General features: G+C 40.3%; 2 protein-coding genes across 51 annotated transcripts in view; one reads left to right on the plus strand and one right to left on the minus strand.

The window, feature by feature from the left end:
- LOC308199202 (uncharacterized protein) overlaps window positions 1–20,548 on the minus strand; it is a 506,154-nt gene extending 485,606 nt beyond the window's left edge. For 26 of the 50 annotated variants that reach the window (XR_013954481.1, XR_013954482.1, XR_013954483.1 and 23 more), the window contains exon 1: window positions 10,905–20,434. Coding sequence is in view for 5 of the 50 variants with exons in the window: in XM_080603018.1 (XP_080459144.1) it covers window positions 17,690–17,780; window positions 20,443–20,512 (161 nt within the window). In the remaining 45 variants the exon portion in view is untranslated. The other 24 variants (XM_080603018.1, XM_080603016.1, XM_080603019.1 and 21 more) reach the window with 15 other exon arrangements.
- A 177-nt stretch (window positions 20,549–20,725) lies between these two features.
- Window positions 20,726–21,283, plus strand: part of PKN2 (protein kinase N2) — a 53,751-nt gene continuing 53,193 nt past the window's right edge. Inside the window, exon 1 of the mRNA XM_080602973.1 lies at window positions 20,726–20,925. Within this exon, the coding sequence (XP_080459099.1) occupies window positions 20,878–20,925 (48 nt within the window). The 5' untranslated portion in view covers window positions 20,726–20,877. The remainder of the gene's footprint in view (window positions 20,926–21,283) is intronic.

Raw genomic sequence — 21,283 nt, forward strand, 5'->3', positions numbered from 1 at the left:
GTAAAAATTTATGAAAGACCTTGTTCCAAAACACTTTCAATAAGGAAAGTATAAATTGTTACGCAGGAGTTGTGTCCCTACCAACTTTGCATTTAATCTTAAAAGTCGAGAGGGGAAAGCTTCTGGGAAAGACAGGCTTCCGTACCTAGTTCGGGTAGCACTACCTCCCAAATGATGAAAACAATTTGATTCCAGAGGATTAATTATGTAAGGATTCTGGACTCAAAACTTACTAAAAATTCCGGTTACCTTCAGGTATTCTCAGCTACTGTCCTATGTAACTACCATTTCAGAATTAATTCATAGTCTGCAAGCAGTAATGATACAAAATCAAGACAGGGCAGGTTACTACAGCTATCAAGCTCCTTGAAAATACACTTTCTAACCTTCAGAAAAACAAACTTCCAATAAACACAAGAAGCAGGCTCCAGTCTATGATCAAGAAATCTCTTATCTTTTAACCCTGGTTCACAGGCTAATGAGACCGCTTTGAAAAAACCTGTCTTTAAGTGTCTCCCCTTTATCCTTTCCAGAATTCTGCAGGCTGTATTGCTCATTATGTGTTTCTCATAACACTGACTAGCCCCTGCCATAATCTCTCTCCTGCTGTCTGAGTGCAGGAACTCCTCACATCCAATTAAAGGGCCAGAAGCACAGGGCTTTTCAGCAAGGACAAGGAGGTGGCAAAGCTCACTGACTCTACAGGCAGTACTTGTTGTTATCTTCAGGGAGATATTTCATTACTCAGGAAGTCTGGAAGATGTACTTCCTGGGAGAAGGTGGATCTCTGCTGATAGAGGTGCTAATACAAACTGTGTTTGAGACTACTGTTATAACTTTATAAGTAAGAGATGTACAGCCAAGCTTCCAGCCTTTACCCTTTCCCAAAGCCAGTAAGCATGTTATTGTTTTTAACGTTTTGCATTGACACAGTGCTGACCAAAGGCGAATGCTACAAAACACAAGCACAGTCCCAGCATGTCACTTTGCACAACAAAAATGTAACAGGGAAGTGATACAATGCCATGCAAATCATTTCCTCGCCTAAATAAAAAGAAAAAAGAAGACCAATTTAGACCAAGTGAATTCACTTATCCTAGAAAAAGAAATGCATTCTGACTAGGCAATGGAAGAAAAACAGTAACAATATGAGAAAATAATAATAATGATAATGATAATAATAATAATAATAATAAAACCAACCTTAGCTAAACTCAATAATTTTCCATAAATGAAGACTGAGTGAAGAATTCCAAGCACTTGACCACTGAAAATTACTGATCGTTGTTATAATCCATAAGATAACAGCACCTGTAACCGAAGGCAGACTTTTTCTGAACTCTCACAAGCTGTTAGCTGGGTTTCAAACATCTAGCCATGCAAAGAAAGGAGCTGAGTACCTGAGGGAGTTGTGGGGGTACTGCATTACAAAACACATTCACACAGCTGCAAACTGATCTGCAATTAGCACATGGCAGCGGAGCAGCTCTTGATAAGCTTCAGAATAGGATCACACTAAGACCCATCCAAGGTCTTCTTGCCAGTAGCAACCTTATTAAGCAAAGCATCACCATTTCCAACTCTCAAGACATATATTTTTACTGATTATGCCATTCTTAGTGAAGAATGAGTTTTCAAACAGCATGGTGGAACTTAATCGGTGCTTACTGTAAGCCCAGTTGAACTTGCAGTGAATACAGCAAACGTTTTTTCCTTTTACATTAACAAAGCTGTAGTAGGCCTCACTGGGCCAAGCTAACAGAGTACATCCCTGTAAATGTAGTCAAGTTGAAAACAATGGCACTGCTCATAAAAAGTAATTATAATTTTGTGCATGTAACGCTCATAGGAATGAAGGTGTTTAGGATACAGCCTTATTGACAGCTTTTGTGGTACAAAAGCCTTTTAAGGGGTTGTGTTTCGTACAGTCACCTAGGCAATAAAGAATCAGTCTGCACATACTGGAGTTAAAAAAAAAAAAGAAAAAAGAAAAGGAAAATATACTTTGCTACATAACAGACAAAACTAAAGAGTGGCTTTGGAAATTTCCTTATCACAGAAACCCCAAAATATCATGGAGAAATCTTTAATCATCCATCCAGCATGAAAATGAGTGTTATTCATTTCATAACTATTTGTGATGGTTCTGAAACAATAAAGAATACATGCAAATTACACCAATACAATAAAGATTTGATTATGCTACTGCTTTGCCTATTTGACTGCAGCAATAAGCAAGAAAATGGAGACCAAGTGGAACACAATTTAGCCACCTTATACTGTAAAAGAATATTCACTTCTGTTACTGGTTCAGCTACTTAAAATAAATAATTTTGGCAAATGACTATTGTTAGGGGGCCTTATTTAATGAACTTTCCCTAGCTCCATCACAATGATCCTGAGACTACTTTCACTGTGTTTGTGCTCCACTTTTGGATTTTCAAGACAAAATTGTTTTGATCTCAAGAGATGGCAAAATACATTTTACAAAATACGTTTAGCAAATCAGCATTACACTTTCAGAATTAGTATTTTGAAATAACCTGAGCACTAAGTGAGAATACTTACATTTATTAGAATTTACAAACCTATTTTAACCTTATTAAAGTCAATGGAAATTAAATGGCAACATGAAAGTGAAGTGTTTTTTCTGATTTTTTTTTCTTTCCTAAATCAGGATATTCCATTGTATTTTAGAGGAAGGATAAGACAGAAGAACACAGATAATGATATTTCAGGCAGTTTTCAGAGCGCACATACAAGATATCCTACACAAAACATGGCAATACACTATGCTAACAATTTTTTCCATTGTGGCAAGAAAATAAACCACCAATGTTGCATACGGGGGTTTTAGGAAGAGAAAGAGTACCTTCTATTCCCCTACACGTAGTCTAAATCTAGGAGGTGTTTTCTCTTCCCTGGCTCCTTTTCCTTAAAGCCATGAATCTTCCCACACCACTGCGGGTGAGAATCCACATTTTAAATTTGATTCACTAATGCTGCTTGAAACACCATTAGCTCATCCTTCATGCTCCGTAAGCTGTGTTAGAAGGGGTCACAGAGTACTGGAGCTGGCCAGCAGCCAGTCACAGCATGGCTAGCAGCCAGCCATTCTGCTGCGGACTGGAGGGGGTTCCTGAGAGAATTTGAGAGTTCTTGCGTATTTCCACCTATATCACAGCCCAAGATCTCCTGCAGAGCTTGTATGGACAGCCTAAGGATACAAAAGGCTGTGCTCCTCGTGCTGTATTTTCTTGTTGACTAAGTTATTTGTCCACTGGATGCCTTCATAAAGTAACCAAATCAGCAGTAAGACTTTTACAAAGTTTCACGCTGCTTAAGTGCATGATCTTGTTTTAGCCAAACCATATCAACACATGACTTTGTAGACTTGGTATTTTAAGATAATTCCTGCTTTCTTACCAAGCTGAGAAAAAATAAATATAGGAATTAACAATACTATCTTGTCAAAGTTCCATTTTTAGGAGGAAAGTATTTTTCTTTGTTACAGTTTCCTGTACTTTTAACATTCCCACCAATGAATTACTGGATCTGGGCCTGAAGCATTCTTTAGCAACATTTGGAAAATTTGTACATACGTTATGAAATGAAACCAAGTAACACATGGCTTCCAAGAAAATAAATTAATCTGAATTTATAGATAATAAGAGAAATAGGCAGTATGGTTTATGGGAAAAAATTCACTTAGACATGGCATGATAAAAGTAGACAATATCACCAATACATCATTCTCTCATGCATACTTATAAAGATCCATATATGAAATCTCCCACCCACAAACGCAAAACACACAAAAATGCATAGCTCTTTGGCAATGGACTTGGTATAATCTGATAGAAAAACTTTACTATGGGATGCTTGAAAATTATTGCCCCACTTTGAACATCTCCTGAAATACACTGTAATATCAGTACAAAGCTGACAGCATCAATCAGGAATCTTCAGAGATGCTTCATTTGATTTTGCAGACTGATGAGAAAGCAACAAAGTTACAGGACCAAGCAATTTCAGATACTTACAGTACATTAATCATTTTGAAATGAACTCCTTTTGTCTGCAGCTGTAATGGTTTGGAAGACATTTCCTAAACAAATAGGTATTTTCTTTTTTATTACTACTGATCAAACACTGAGACCTATATAAAACTTAAAACAAAAAAAAATGTTTTTGTATTAAAGAGAATGTTCAGAAATGTGAAATCTTGGTTACAGAAGTTCAAATAAAATTTATTTTTTTAAATTCTATCTGACCTTGGATTTGACAAAATTGTATATAGGTCAAGATTATGAAAGGGCTTCCATTAGTGAAGTTATCTAAGTATTGTTCAGACTAGTTTTCAGGATGAAATACTAGCTGAAGTTTGTATTTACTTCATGCGCAATCACTTTAACCTTGCTATTTGCACACCAGACATCTTCTTCACAAGACTACAGAAGCTATTGACTATAAATCTTGATAAGATAAGCTGTTCATTCCCTCCTTGTCAGAGTGCTCTAAAAAGTCACATAAAAGAAAACAATTACTGAACTGAGGCAAATACTAAACGCTGATCCTAGATTTCTTATGGGGATTTCAGTAGGACTTCTGCCCAAATAAAACCAGCAGAATTAGAACCATTGTAAGAAAGTGATTATAAAGAATCCAATTCATTTGCAAAATTTAATTCATATGAATGCCAAAACTGCAGTTACAATTTATTCTAATTGGCACCATTTCTGAAATCTTGATAGTTAAAAAGATGATGAAATGAGCATAGTAATTCAACTACCTCCTTATCCTTGCATCTACGTATTCAGTCATCAGTTATACAATGTGTGGCTAAAACAGGAGTGAGAAAGCTTGTATTCCCCATCCTATGGAGGGAAAGAGTAGCCAAGACTGCCAGCTCAATATTTTAAATTAACAAAAGCGTCCACTGAGTGCTTTCTACTGTCTCTGGAGCTAATTTTGAAACGCAGGTTCCATCTATCTTTCTGCTTTAGTGAGTTGATTAAGGAAGTTTGTTTCACTTAGTTCATGGATTTAGTGTCATTTTTGTAAGTCAACATAAAAAGAAGAATTGAGGGCTCAGACCTCCTGCTAAGAGTAGAAAGGTATGAAAAATACAATGGTATTCTGCATGCATGTGTGTGTGTGTGTGTTCACAATAATGGTTTAAAAAACTATGGGAATGGGAAGACTATTTCTTCATTTGGAGAGTTATTAACCTGCTCAGGACAAATTTAAAAATTTTAATAATTTAAAAAAAAAAAAAAAAAAAAGGTTCCAAGTACTATAGCGGGTGACAAGCAAAGGACACTCTGCAGAGTGCTAAGAGCCTACAGCCCATGCAAAGACTATGAGCCTTCTGCAATCAACCAGCAAGACCTCCCAGGTAAGGAGAGGAATTTCCCAGGAAAAAGAATAGAGATGGCAGAGTTTTCTATTTTACAAAATTCACTGTATTAGCTTGAAGCAAAAACTCGCCTGCAAGGACTCGGAGGGCAGAGCTCCGTATAAGTGTTTTTACTTGTTTCCTTTGCTTACTGAAGTTCTCTGCAGAAAAACAACAAAAACAGAAAACACATTTCTAATTGATCCTCCAGAAGTTCAGCATTTTTTAAATGTAAAGACTATTAGTTTTCTTGGGAGAAGTCACTGTAAGGAGAAAAGTCTTATCTCCTTAATCCCTGTCCACAAGGTGAAACAGAAAACCACTAACCTCATTCCTTCAGTTGTTCTGCAAAAGGACACTTTCTAGAAATACAAACCTGATTCTACTGACCTTCACTTATGCAGTGTTAATGAACTTTCTTCAGCTGATGAACATCCAGGCTATTTTACTAGGGCAAAATTGACTTGCTATAGGATAGTAATTCTCTAATGCTAAGCATCAAAAGATGTATTGTGACTGAAGTTCTTTTTTATAGGATTCCATGTTCTGGCATACAATATTCTACAGCTTTTAGATATCTAGGAATCTCAAAAACAAACAAAAAGTTATCTGCAACCCTACCTTAAAAGAAGATTTAATGGATAAAACAATGAACTCTGTGTGATTGGCCGGTCACAGAAGAATGCCATATGGTAGCACCACCTTTAAGTCACACATACATAGGGCATACACAGGGACAGGCCTCGAAAAAACATTAGAATTAATATATATATGATGTTCAGTTGATCTCTGTATACTCAGACCAAAAAAAAAAATGATTTATTCAATTCAAACAGAGGATTCTGCACTGGCAAGTCCACAGTCACCATGTGTGCTACAGTTGTCTCCTTTGCCTGCACGCTGTTGTCAAAGCCTTCTGAAAAGCTGATTCCCTACCACACTTTCTAAAAAACAGAAAAGAAACACGAATTACAGAAGTATGCAAGCTCACCACATCCCCCTTAACACTTAATTAGCTATCTGATGAAAGAGTGAAACCATGCAAGATGATATGACTGATTCAACCGAGCTACTTGGATTGTTGTTTATCACAATGTTGCTCTCCAAGTGACCAAGACACTTGAAATAAGTAATGAAGGCAGACATTCTTCTGGTTCTTAGAATAGGTTAAACAGATCTACTAGTAATTTCCCTAGCTCCCCCTCTCAGCCTTTCCAAATTTGTTTTCAGCAAACTAAATCACATTCATTTTTGCCAAGTTTTCAAGTTTTTACTAAGTTAGAAAAGCATCTGTTTTTAGAGACCTCAGAGATTACCATTTTCCATTATCCTCATGTGAGTGGTAGACCCTACTATGAAAGCATCACGATCTGAGTGTTCTTTTATAACTACCACAAACAGCAATGCCTTGAGACCTTTTCAAAGTTATTTCTTTTATGGAAGAGAAGAAAATAGTCATAGGATTGCATATCTTATCTTCCGAGGGTGGGAAGTTACATGGTGATTATGATGTGGGTGAGCCACAGAATTAGGTTTGTAAATGGAAAGCAAGCCTAACAGATCTAAAAACAGCAGACTGAATAAATGTGAATGTGCACATGATACTCATGATGCAGACCTATGTGCAGAAGGATATGTAAAGAAGCGCTTATTGTCTTATGGCAAATGAACACGGTATCACATAGTTTGAAATAGGTCTCTTCTAAAGATGAGTTAAATATCATCTCTCTATTCTTCCTGGCAAAAGCATCAGCTTAGGAAACAATCAGCAGCCTTAGGAAACAATCCCATTACTAGAAAGTCACAGGCATTTCTACTTCTCAGTAAATTAGGTGTGTTTTCTTTAGCCGTATTGGACTGCTATACTGCCTTTTCACGTTTTTGTAATGTATTTCAAGTCAGTGACCTTTTAACGGATAGAGAAGATCATATGATGCAGCTGTTTCAGCCTTCCAGACTCCCAGATTGTTCAAATACCTTCATTCCAAAACTTTAACTTTGGTTTGCAGAAGACATACTGATACACATGTAGCTGTATCTGTACATATTTCTCTGCCCTGGTTCTCACTAAGGCTTTTTTGGGGCCTTCAATCAAAGGTTAAATGCCATCTCCTGCATGTTGGGGGCACTGTGTAGAATTTTTCCAGAAAAGTGCTATTAAGAGGGCCTGTGTGCTTCAGAAACATGTCCTTTCTTCCTGTTGCAGCTTCCACTGTCTACGTTGATGACAAACTTTTCTTGTTTGTAAGACCCATCTTTCCCTCTCTAGTGTGTACGCATACACACTTGTAACAACATAAACAGTATATTATTTTCAGGCAAGTTGGTCAGTAGATTTTCCCAGAGGTTTGGATATTTCATAGAGCTTATTCGCTTCATTGACTTAATTCAGATATTGATGCTTCTTCAAAGCACTTCTTCAAACCAGGTATTTCCATGATCATCATGCTTAGCTCACCAAATTTCCTCTTTCAAAGAGCTTCCACAAAATAAATAAGTAAAAATCACACCACAGCTATCAGTCAGCTGAAGTTTCAAAAGAATTATATATACACATTTAAGGATTACAACATTTCTTAGAAAACCTAATTTCCCTACACACATTGGTACTCAAAAACTTCTCTACAGTCCACAAGGAGCCATCCAAAACGTCCAGGCCAACTCCACACTCTAGCACACAAAGCTAATAGTAAGCCTGCAAAGCAGTGTGAAATACATTAGTAGATGTTTGCCTCCATTGCAATCCCTTGTTCTTTTCTACTTCAAATCAGCTTGCACATTGTAACCCTCCTACCCACGTCTGACAATAACTGTTGTGATGCAACTCTGCTAAAGAAAACAGGATGCCATGAACAGTTCAGTGAAACTGTTCAGTGAAACAGTGGGAAGCTCACATTAGCAATGGAAACACAAGAAATTAAAGAAGTCTTGACAAAAGCCAAGTAAAGAGCCACTTCTCTGCTCTGTACTTGAGCCTTTTTATTGGTTATCTTTATGACAGAACTGAGAAATTTAGGAATTTCTACATGGGGATGCATAGGTATGTCAGTGCAATACCATGTGATTCCACCTGTTAAAGAGTAAGAATGCTTTATTCTGATTCAGATGTTCTGCTTCCAAACCTTTGATACATTCTTTCATGGAAACGAGCCATCTGCAAAACACAGAAAACTTCAGCATTGGTTAGCTGAACCATAAGGCATTTACTACCACTACCGTCTAATATTGCCTAACAATTCCCTTCTGAGAATGTAAGAACTGGGTTTCTTGCATACAAAGACAAAACTTTGTCAAGTGAATCTTGATAACAGATTCAAGATGGGTAATACACAACCATTTTCAAATGTTATGCTGACACAATGGCATAATCTATGGCTAGAGAGTATTAACGCAAAACCCTTCTTTCAAAATTGCCAAAGCAATCAGGGCAAGAAACTCCTCACATCTTAAAAAGTACAACAAGGCATCAATTTGTTTCCAACTACTTGGAAGAGAAGATGAGTCCTATACTACTGTCATTTCCCAATGCAAACGTTGTTCAAAGACACTAAAAACATGCAATTCTGTATATCAAATGATTTTCAGTGGACAGCATACATACCTGAATTAGCAATACTTATCAAATTCCTGTAAGATTAATGTAAAGGGATCAAACAATTTCATGTAATAAACTGGATAAAAGTCAATACTCCAGACTAAACTGTCTTTGATTTGTGGATTTCAAAGTATTTCAAACAATTTAAGTATTCAAACAGCACACTTTCTTTTCTTACATATGAAAGCCCTTTAATACCAAACCGTCTCCCCTGAACCTTGAAAACCACCAGGTTAAAAAAAAATAAAATCATTGAACTACTGCTATGTCTGTTTCTCCAGTCCAACAGAAGGAGGAACAAAGGCCAAAGCTTTGTTTGGTTTTCTATCAGTACTATTGTAGATTCCAGCACCAGGGAAGTAACTCATTCTCAGCAACCCTGATACAGAGTACCTGCAGGAATTACACTTCAGAAAGAGTACCCCCAAATCCATCAGTCATTAGAAAAAGGGAGAGATGGGGTGCACCTAATTGGCTTTATTGCCCGAGACCTCAGCTATGTACGAAACACAGAAGATGAAAAGTGCCATTCCAATTCACAGCAATGTTAATTACTTGCTCATGTACTATTATCAAGACATGTTGCCTTGTATTTCAAAGACTCAAGTTCAGCCAAAAGTATACAGCTGAGGTTAAAATGAATGTTGCAAGGAAACTTTAGTTAGCATGTAGGGAAGTTATGCAATTGTGATATTTAATGGGTTCATTTGCCTGGGAAAGGAAGATAGGAACAGTGATCTGCAATTTTAAGTGACCAAACTAATTGGGGAGAGGAAGTCTGGGAAAGTGCACTACAAAGTTTATGTTCCATTATTCACTTGAATAATGGAACAGTCTTGGAATAAATTGCAACTCTTCTAGTGTTGAGAACAGTTTCTTAATCTAAAAGGAGTATTCAGACTTGGATGAGAAGTAAGAATTAATCTACCAGGAAATTAAAGGTGTATACATTATTTATGTAGCAGATTAACCAAAACTGAAAAATGAATGAGAAAAGTAAAGCATAGGGTGCCAGCAAGTTCAGTGCATCTGTTATATTCTCAAGCACAGATATATATATATATATTTAATCTAAGACTTGCCATTTTTGTTTTTAAACTATGTTAGTACTTTTCCATTTTCTTCCTTTTTGTTTTTAAATATTTTTGCTTCTCAGCAGGACTTCAGCTGCTTGCTGCACAGTTTTGTGCTCTGTTCAGAAACACAAAAACAATACCATGCAACCACCCTGAAACTGATTCATTGTTCAATGATCTTGCATTCTTAAGTGCATGAGTTCTCTCTAAAGCCAGCTGCACAAGGGATCACAGCAGTGGGCTGAGGGAAATACACAAGCCTCCTCAAGAGCTCCCTTCAGTTTTGTCAGAATGTGTTTTTTCAAGGCTTGCAAAGGAAGAAGGCATCAGAGAACCTTTCCTTGGACATTTTCCTTTTGAATTTTCTCCCATTTTCCTATGACTAGGAAACACAGGGGTTTTCTCCTTGATTGGCAAAAGAATTCCAATTGCTTACAAAGTATACTGACATTAACAAACAATTCAATTAGCTCGTTATTATTATGAAAAATGCAATATCAATACCAGTTAAGTTTCAAATGAAACAATCTGCAACAGAAACTTATTTCATGTTAGAATGCAAGACGTATCTCAGCACACTGTACTCAGTACAAGATTCATTGTGTACTTTAATTCTTTGTCAAAAAATCAGAGACTTCAGCTTTATTGTATTCATTATTTATGCAATCCAGCTTCCCACTTTGCCCTCCCAGCCCCAAGAAGAGCTCAAACCAAAAGTACTAAGACAAAGTTCTCAAAAGAACTTCAGACACTTGAGCACATAAGGCTTGCTTCCATTGAAGTAAACAGGAAAATTCTGTAGAACTAACTGGAAGAAAAAAAACAAGGTTTGTACCTTGTCACATGTGAGGTTCCCTTGGCAGAGGACTTCCCAGAGAAAAGCAGAAGAACTTCATCTGAAATTCTTAAAAGGAATAATAATCGCTAAGGAATAATAATCACTGAAGAAAAATTAGCTTCAGCAGTTTGCCACTAGATGGAGCAATTTAATATTAAAATTTCCATTTCTACAGAAAATCCTCTAAGTTCCTATCCTTTCACACCTTTGCCATTAACAAATGTATTTTTTTTCCTTTTTGTGCTAAGGACACTTAGAAATACTGCGTCCTTGCAGGTGATGCAAGTAAGAAAGCTGCATATGAACACACAAACGTTTCAGTATTTTACCTGTATTACATCAAACACTGGTAACAATGTGAAGTAAACTCAAATTCTCAAGCACTTTAATTAAACTATTAATCCCAGTTGTCTAGCAATCTACACCACGTAATCTTCAGGAACATTAAGCATTAAGAAATATGAAGCAAATTTCTTAGAGTATTATGCTGTCCATTCACCACTGACACCAGAGGAAGTGGTGTCTTAGCCTTCACACTATTAAATATTTAGAGTTCTTCTATATCTTAAAACAGAACTGAGGATTAAGAAGATTTTGTACCAGCACATGCAAAAACAAGCAAACAAACAAACAAAAAAACACTCTTGACCTCATTAGCCGGAATTTCAGTATATATCAGTCCTATCTAGGATCCCTGCAGAACTGCCTGTGCCTTCTGTCAGCATAAGACCAGAGTTGAACTTATGTCTATCTAAATTTCAAATATCAAGCAACAATTTACAGTTGTTGGCACCCGAAAATACTTCCTGGTAACATCAATCTGCACCTTATAAAGGTGATATGTATGTTTAAAAAAAAAAAATGTAAACAGCAATGTTGTTGCCGAGTGCAGTTCTGAGGCACCAAAGGAAGTAAATCCTCAATGATTACATAGGCCTTACAATCCTTCTTAAATACAGGATTTGCTGGGAAAAGGGGAAGCAATAAACAGTTAAGGGCAGCCCATGAATGGCAAACCCCCTACTGACCTCAGTTTCACCTTTTTCTTTTAAATGAATTCTGTTGATTATACTTACTAAATATTCAGATATTCAAAGTAAGTTTTGATAACCTGAATGCTATGAAAACAAGTTATAATATATTGTCTGCTGTATCTAAAGTCTGCATGCCTCCTCAGAATACAATGCACAGCTTTATTACTGTGCCCGTTATTGCACTTTTCTAATGTTAAATGAACTTCTACCTTCACGGCAGGTGTAAATAGGCACTGTATTAGCTGTTGGGTTCAGGTCCATGGTGAAAATACATGCTTTTAATGTCTAGACATGTTGCTTTCTTCTAATAATTGTCACTATTATCTTTCATGATTAATAAAAGAACAAACATCAGGCTGCTTATGCAACTCCTAATTATATACTTCTGTCACACAGTATTCGGTCATGGTTCCAAAGATACTGAGGACATATAATTGATATGGTCCCGTCATCTCCATCATTATTATGACCACATTACTCTCAGCTCCAATTAAGCTAAATTCTCCTACCTCAATCAAATAGTCTTTAAGGACACTGTAGCTGAAGATTGGCCTACTAGATGGATCTCGGGATGGAGAGAAGGAATATAGGACAGAGGGAAGGTAAGCCCTATTATTTTATTTTTAGATTATTACACTTCATTTTCATGCTTTGTTCCATCACTGCACTATTTCCAGTAAGGAGGGGGGGAAAGGGAAGGGACAGAAAAAAAAAGAAAGCAAGAAACAAGCCAAGGAAAGAATGAGAGCACACTGAATAAGGCATTCCACTAGCTACAGACATTTCTAACGCTTGTGTAAGAGCTGCCTTCATTAAAACTAACATCAGCATTGCAGCAAGCAAAGAGGTCACTGAATGTAAAGAAAATCCAGGTTATCACATTTCAAATACCAACCTAGTATATTTCAGCCTTCTCCTCCATTAACGCCACCTCAGCGTTCACCTCTGCTCCTTGACAGTATAGATACAGAAAACGGATCAAGGCTCCAAAACATTTTTCCACACGTTCTTCAGTAGTTTCTTCTTTGAACAGGAAATGAGACTACTACCAAGTTTACTGACTGCACACTACCTGCTAGATAGCAAAGCAACTTTAAAGTGTTTTATATTTCTATTGATATATTTTGTTATGTGATTACAATAAATGGTTCAAATCCGAGGCCATACCGTGTGGGATTTCAGTGAATGCATTTCAAGATATTTCAAAGCTACTTAACTGAAATGAATTCAGCTTAGTCCTTTAGATATCCAGTATTTGCTCTATAACATAAAAAGACTAAATCATAACATCAAGTGTTTATAGGAAAATGAATTACACTTTAAAAAAAACACTAACTTCTGTGTATCTAAGTAAATCATGAGAAGCACAAGAACTTAATTGTTTCTCTTTCAGATACCTAACCACTTTTCAGTCAGAGCTACTCCACAATTAACTTTGCAGCTAGTCTGCAGTATATAAATCTCATCTGAGCCCTTCTACACTGCGTGTATTTTCAGGCACCACATGCCTGCAAATTTCTCCGTGCAACAGATAATATCTTTGAAAACACCAAAGATACGTCAAAGTTTCAGTTACCGCCAGTTAAAAAGGTATTGCAAGCAGAATGCGTGATTAATATCCCTGCCTCACCTCTATTATCACTATTCCACTCAAAAAGGAAAATAAAATGTAAAAAATAATAACACTCTTACTTCCTTACTGATACTTAAACAACAACATATTAAGGGTATGTGTGGAACACACTGTAGCAGCCACTCTCTGAACCATAGGGTTCAAAAGCAGAAGAACATGAATCAAAACAATCTGAAGCTGCACTAAATTAGACGAGAGTATGTTTGTTTGCCATAGCATGAGAATAAAAGACTGGAGGGATGCAGGGGAAGGATGGAGAAGAGGGAATGGGGTGGGAGGGAAGCAGAAACGTATCTGGTATCAGCATGACAATTTTTTTCAAATGCATCTTTCCCTTTATATAGTTTGATGCAATCGTCCTTTCCTCTGAAAATTCTCCAGCTCTCTTCTCTCTTGGGGATGTCAATCCCAGCAGAGCAAGGACTGTGGACCTTGTAATGTAAGGCACCTTTTATTTGGTGAGCACGGAGAACACAATTAAAGCCAGCTATAAACCTGCCTGGTAACTCTCTTGTTTTAAGTGTTCATTAGATGAAGATAGATCTACCCTTTTAATTCAGAGACGTTGCACACTAAGAACAAGTTAATAACTACTTAGGACTTCAATCCCTGACAGAGTTACATATGCAGGCTACTGTCTCTGAGAAGAGATAAAGACACGGAGAGAAAAAACAGCCATCAAGTTAATCATGACCAAAAATCATTACCATCTAAGACTGAGTGTCTGATGAAGTCTGTTTCAGGATCATTTGGCATGGTTGTTTATAATACCCACAAACATATTAGAGCTAAAGAAAGCTTTGATGTATGGCCACTACATCACCAGATGTGGCACTGCAGCAGTACTTCTTTCCAAGCGAAGGACTTAGTGTCTGCTTCTCTCAGTTTTTGCTCTACATTTCAGAGCACCAAATCAAACTTGGCTGAAGACAACCTCAACAATTCACGAGCCACACACATCAACTTCCACAATACACAGTGAGACCGGTCTGTCAGTACCATCATGCAGTGGAGAATGGACACAACTTTCCGCCTCTTACATACTCTGCTGGGAGCTGCTAGCAGATCTGCAGAGGTTAGCACTGCTGGCAGTAAGACTCATCAAAGACGGGTCAAATCCCAGCTCAGAAGCATGCAACAGAGACATCCCCACAGCAGATTTTCAAGTACAGATCCTCTGCTCAGCGGAGATTTCTCTGGGGATCCATTACCTGACTCTCTCCCCTTACAATACATTTCCCTTCCCTCCAAACACAGCCTGGGACTTCAGCTACCTCATGACTCTCAAACTCTCTTGATGTTTAGTTTGTTCGTTTTAATTTGCTGGTGTTTTTTGTTCATTTTAATATTTGCAAAGCCTTTTGTAAAAATTTGATTTTAGAATCACAGAATTATGGAAAGCAGCACACCCTGAAGCCACACATGAAAATGCATTGATCACCACCAGAGCCCCAGTCTTCTAATGTCTCCTCACAACAACTTTAGGTAACAATCACCCACGTTTCTTCTGTACGTCAGTCTTCTTCATAACAGCATAACATACGTTGAATCACTCTTGCATGCACCTTGCCTTAATTTTGTAATGAACTAGGGTATTTTAGATCAGCTACCCTTGTAGCTGACAGAAGTGAAGTAAAGGTGTAGTTACCTTGCTTGAACTGACCTCTTACCCGCATTCATGGAAAATAAGGCCTTAATGTTGCTCATGCTGCACCAGACCCTATTCACTTCACTGGGTTCCATGAAAGCACAGAGCCCATCTGTGCTGAGCTCATTGCAGAAACAACGCTGCGTATGTTAAGCTTGATCCTATCATCAAGTTTAATTAGAATCACTGGGACTTAGCATAGGTGTAAAGATCCATCACGATGATCCACTTGTAGGATCATAGCCTTAATGTAAAGGCACATAGCATTTTGTTATTACTTCAAATAATCCAAGTTGATCTCCTTTAAAGAAATATGGTCTGATCGTACAGCTGGTTCTGCACAGGTGGGGCACTTCCTCTCCACAGACATTAACCGGTGTAAGTCACAGTTCCCCTCATAAGCAGAGAAGGGAAAAGAACAGGAATGAACCTCCTTCCCCTCCAGCACTCTTTTCTCACTGACTGCTAGTCTTCCCAGGGTCCAGAATTAATAAATGATAGTAAGATAAGGTCTGTTGCACTCCGCTCCTCCTGGCATCTGCCTGCTTTGCTGGGTGATAATATGCCTACATGTAGCCCTGGGTAATAGGATGTAAATCCAAAAGACAATTTTTAACTATAAAGTGTGCAGCAACTGGTAGCAGAGCTACAATTACATCATAGTAATTCACTCAAAAGTTGTAAGATTAGCTACTTAAAGAGTATTAAAGCAACAGTGTAAGAAAACACAAAACTTGCATGCACCAGAAGAGCTAAATAAACTTAAAGTGATTTTTGTTTTCTGCTTAGGACGTGTTGTCATCTTGTCCTCTTCACTGCCAGAGGTATGTCAGTAACAGCCTCAGAGTTCTCATGCTTTTTAAAAACAAAAAATATTGGAATTCCCTTTAAGAAATTACTCACCTGTCATTCAGATTAACTTCTAAGAAATACTGTGGAAGAAGTGAGTTTTCAATACAGGAAACAACATCTCAAGCTAAACACAATAAAATTACACCTCTGAACCTCCCCCCTCCCCTTCACCGTTTGGCATTTTCGTTACTAAACACCAGCCAGCTCTGGTCTAAAAAAGATTATGATATTAAATTAATTTTTATCACAAATTTTAATCTAACCTAGACACATTTCACTCTAAATTTAATGCAGGGATTATTATTAGAAGCTCTTTGAAGCAAAGCATTCTCCTATCCCCACAGTGATCTGAGAAGCAAGACAGGAAGGTGAGAAATGCTATTCCTCATTGATATACTATTCTTTAAACATCTCCCGGCTGAGATTATTAAAAAAATAAAGAAAAATAAAGAAAAAGGCAAAGTTGTATACATTCTCCCATCTAATTTTTCCAGTATCTGACAGCTCCAGAACTTCACAGGATCCAATCTAGAAGGCCAACTATGGGAATACAAGAGTAATGCTACCATGTCTACAAGTCAGGGAGAACACATGCTAACACTATTGAAAAGCTTTTTTTTTAAAAAAAAAAAAAAAACTAACGTCAGGATCACATTTTACACATGACTCTTTATTTTTAAGCAAAAGAACTCAAGAGAAAATGTTATCCTATAGTAGACTTGTACTGTGAATTTTAGCATTCCCACTTTACCGGTGAACAGAGGGAAGGAAAATGATTTTCTTTAACAGGTATCAATATTACTTACAAAATTAACTGATGTTCCCCCCAGCCCCTCCCCCATCAAAAAGTTCATTGATTTCTAGATCTTATTCTGTGCCTAAAAATTAGTGGGCTGGGCTACAAGTGCTGTGCCCTCACTCACCTACTAATACAGTGCAGGTGGAATGCTATGTAATTTCTTCCTTCCCAAGAGTTTCATCTAATGCAGACCCAAACACATCTATACGTGGTTGTCCCTCTAGAATACAACACTAATTTAAACAAGACAGATTAACCAGAAGTTTAAAGGAAAACTTACTTCTTTCCTGGTAGAGTCTTGATGGCAGTAACCATAACATCATTATTACACCTGTTGGCTGTTCTTCACAAACCTTCCATCCTAATTTCTGTATGCATCACTCAGTGAAGTCATGCTCTTCCTTAGATAATGTATAGGACTAGCTAGACCTAATCAAAAAAATACCCTCGATTTTGCTTACAGTATCTTTGATACGTTTCTAATTAGTTCTGTAATATGCGCAAGGATTCTAAGGCATGCTTTGTCAAACTAGAACACCAAAAGTCACAGTACTTTTCCATCTCTTTGGGACAAAGGCCTTAATAATACAACCTCAAGAAAATAAATAATTAAAGGCAAATTAGCTAATGGTACTGACATCCCTCTTATTTATTTTGCTTTTTTAGCATGTTAACTGAGTACAGGGGATGAACTAACAGAATAGGGGCTGAAGAAAAAGCATTCAGATATTTTAAGGCAAGGGCTGAACTCAGGATTCCGTATAATGCTAAATTCATGGACTTACATACTTAACTACCTTCTATTTTGGGACTCACTTGGAATGTTCTCTCTTGCTCGGTATTTCACTGTCACAGTACTTAAACGTAGAGCTACAGTTGTTCAGCACTGCCTTGTATTTTCCAAAATCTGTAAGAAGAATGATTTAATTATCAGATATTTAGAAAGGATAATGTTGCTTTTTCAAACTGGTTCCTCTTTTGATTCCTGCACCAACACACTTTTAACAAAGAATCTAGCACTTTGGGAAAACGAGAAAGCTTATAGGCCCTGTCTTGGCAGGGATCACAGTATGTCTAGTCTACACCCAATTGGCAGACTAAGCCGAGCATGAACTAAATCAGCTGCCTGTTTTAGACAGAATCTCAGAGCTTTGCTAACTCTGTTGACACCTGCTTATACAGCTACAAGTTTTCTTTGGGGCACTACCTGCGTTTGCCTCTGAACACAACTTGTAAACCATACACGCCGGCACATTGACTCCTCCTCTGCAATAGGAGCATTCTAGTAGATGAGCTGCAGCAATGGAACATGTACATTCTGACAAGCGTATGAAGTCATTAAATCACAGTAGTTCGGTCATTTCTGATTACTTCTATATACCCTTAAACATCTGTTCTCAAAAATGGTTCAAGTTAACTTAAATACAATTTAGCATCACTCCAGCATGTTCAAAATGATAAATTATTGTATAAATATCTTGTCTTGCCTCCCCCACCTTGTCCAACAATGTGCCCCAATCTGCACCATGCTCCCCAAGTAAAGCCAATTCACGCCTCTTGACTTCTGTCTGCCAAACTAAGACCACTTCATATAAATTACAGCAAAACTGTGCTAGCATAGATTTTACTGGATAATCTGAAACTCTGTCCACAGTAAAAATTGAGCCAGAATGTCTGGTGAAGGCAGTATAAGTAGGACTCCCCCACACAGAAGGACTCCCCCACTTTTTCACAATTGAGTCACGTGAACAATCTCTGAAACTCTTCTTTATACCCGAGAAATGAGTTATGTACCTTGGGGCTCTTGATTACATAAAGATGTTCACATGATGCCCACAGACTCAGAAAAGAGACCCCCCCATGACCTTCCAAGTTAGAATTCTTTCAGTACTTTAAAATAGCACATTAGGTAAAAATCACTGAAGAGCCCAAAGTGCACTTGAAGCACTTTTATTCACCACAGAAGGCGTACACCTCAACAATTTTATCCAGCTGCTAAGACAGTTCCAGATATCATCTACAATTTAGCCTGGGATGGTGCATCTTCATCCATGATATCTAGTGTGCTTTCCTCACTGGTTGCTGTCACGTACCACTGTGACAGCAAACAATAATTAAAACCTTGCCTTAAAACTGTTACCCGTGATTTATGAACTTTCAATATTCTTTGTAAAACAGTGACTGTTAGACAACTGGCAGGTAAAGTTTTCCTCTTTCCTTCCCCTTTTCTTCTTAGCCTATAATTGTCTGGCCACTCAAAACAGAAATTAAAGCCGCTGGCTTCAAGCGAACTAAGCCTATATGCAAATTTGCATATGTGCAAGCTTATGAACTATATCAACATAGTTTCGTATGCATAAGTCAGTGGAAAAAATCTCATTTGTGTAAAGATGTGCATTGTCATTGTACAGCTATCTTAACATCTCTTTTATGTGAAATTAACTCTGTGAATATGTCCATAAGCTTCTTTTGTAACGCACAATAGACAGTACTTCAGATTGTTGGGTTTGTTTGGTGCTCAACAATGGAAGTCTAAGAACATGTAAAATGTTTATTTCTTTGCTTTTTTCAAAAAAAAAAAGAAAAAAAAAAGAAACTCCAAAATTTAACCTGCAGTTCTAGAGCACAGAGGCTATGATTAGGCCATAGCAATGCAGAGATGCACTAAGACAAATGGAGCAAATATCAATGCTTGCACGAAGATGTATCTATCAAAAATGTCTCAGCTTGCGTGAGCCTGGCAGGATCTGCACAGGCAAAAACAGTTTTAATTGCTTCCACGTAGCCTCCTGGATGAGCTCAATTAGCCAAATGTGACATCGGAAATTACGGTGGAATGGGAACGTGCGGGTGTGTATGGACCAGGCAGCAGAAAGCATGTGCTTATGGGCAGGTGAAAAAACACAAGGGCAGGAAACTGCGAGTAAATGCTGGTGCCACATGCCGCCGGGGGCGGGGGGGGGGAAGAGACACCATTTCCTCACAGGCGCTCACTTTGAAGCTCTGAGGCTCCCCGGCCCCCCAAGCCCCCCAGGCACCCCCCAGCGCCGCTCAGCCCTTTCAGCTACCGAGCACCGCCCTGCCAGCCCCTCACTCACCGCGACCTCCTGGGCCACCGCTGCAGCTCCCGGGGGCGGCAGGGGGCTGCCCTCACTCGGGGCGTTTGAGGCGAGCGAGCCCCGTCCTTCCCGAGCTAGCTGCCTGGGCTAAAAGCGGCTGGGGGGGGGGGGGCTTCCCCTGACCCCCGGGGATCTGCCACACGCACACCCCAACACGAATCCCCACAGCATGGGGGGGAACGGCGGGACACGGAGCTTCGCGAACGGGGCGGGCGCTGAGGGGGCTGAGGGCGCTGAGGGCGCTGAGGGGGCTGAGGGCGCTGAGGGGGCTGAGGGCGCTGAGGGGGCTGAAAGCAGGGCACGGAGCGGCTGAGGCGCCCCCCCTCAGCGGCCGCCGCCCACTAGCACCGCTCATCCTGCTCGGGATGGGGGGGGGGGGCGGTGCGCGCTTCCAGCCGCCTCCAGGGAGCCCTTTCCTCCCCCCCCCTCCTCCTCCCCTCCCCTCCCCACCATCACGTGCTCCGGGAGCCGCAAAGCAGCGGCGCTTTTGCGACAGGGTGACAGCCAAATGGTGCGACATCGGCGGCGGCCGCAGGAGCAGCAGCAGCAGCCGCAGCAGTCCCGGCCCCGGCCCCGGCCCCGGCCCCGGCCCCAGCCCCGGTCCCAGCAGCAGCCGCCGCGGCCGAGCGCCGCCAGGGCCGAGCGCCGCGGCAGGGCGGGGGAGCGCAGGGCGGCCCGGCGGGCAGCGCAGCGCCTCGGCGCGCCCCCCATGAGCGCTGAGGGGGCGGCGGCGGCCCCTCCCGCGCCCCCCCGCCTGGCTGCCTGAGCGCGGGGCGCTCCCCCCGCCCCCGATGCGCCCTTAGCGCCGGCCCCGGGCCCGCCTCCCTCGCTCCCCTCCCCGCCGGCGGCGGCAGCGGCCAGGTGCGGACTTCAAACCCCAGCGCGATGGCGTCCAACGCGGCCGAGAGGGAGATCCTCTTCACCGAGCTCCAGGTAAAGCCGCCGGGGTTGGGGGCGGGGGAGGGGGGACCGGAGCCGGCCGGGGGGAAGGAGGCGAAGGGAAGGAGGCGGGGGCAGCCCGCGCCCACCCCGGGCCTCTTCCCGCCGCTCTCCCCCGGGAGCGGAGGCGCCGCCGCCCGGTCACGGCCCCACCCCGCTGCCGGCCGCGACCCGCTTTTGTCTGCCCGCCGCTGCTCCGGCCCTCCGGCACGGCTCGGCTCGGCACGGCCCGGCACGGCCCGCAGCGCCCCCCGGCCGCAGGGGGCCGCCTCCCGCCGGGCAGCCCCGAGCCCGGGGCCCCGCCGCCGCCGCGCAGGCCTCGAGCTCGGAGCCCGGCAGGAGGAGAAAGCGG

This window comes from Anser brachyrhynchus, assembly GCF_964034855.1.
Source record: "Anser brachyrhynchus genome assembly, chromosome: 8".
NCBI classification, from domain to species: Eukaryota; Metazoa; Chordata; class Aves; order Anseriformes; family Anatidae; genus Anser; species Anser brachyrhynchus.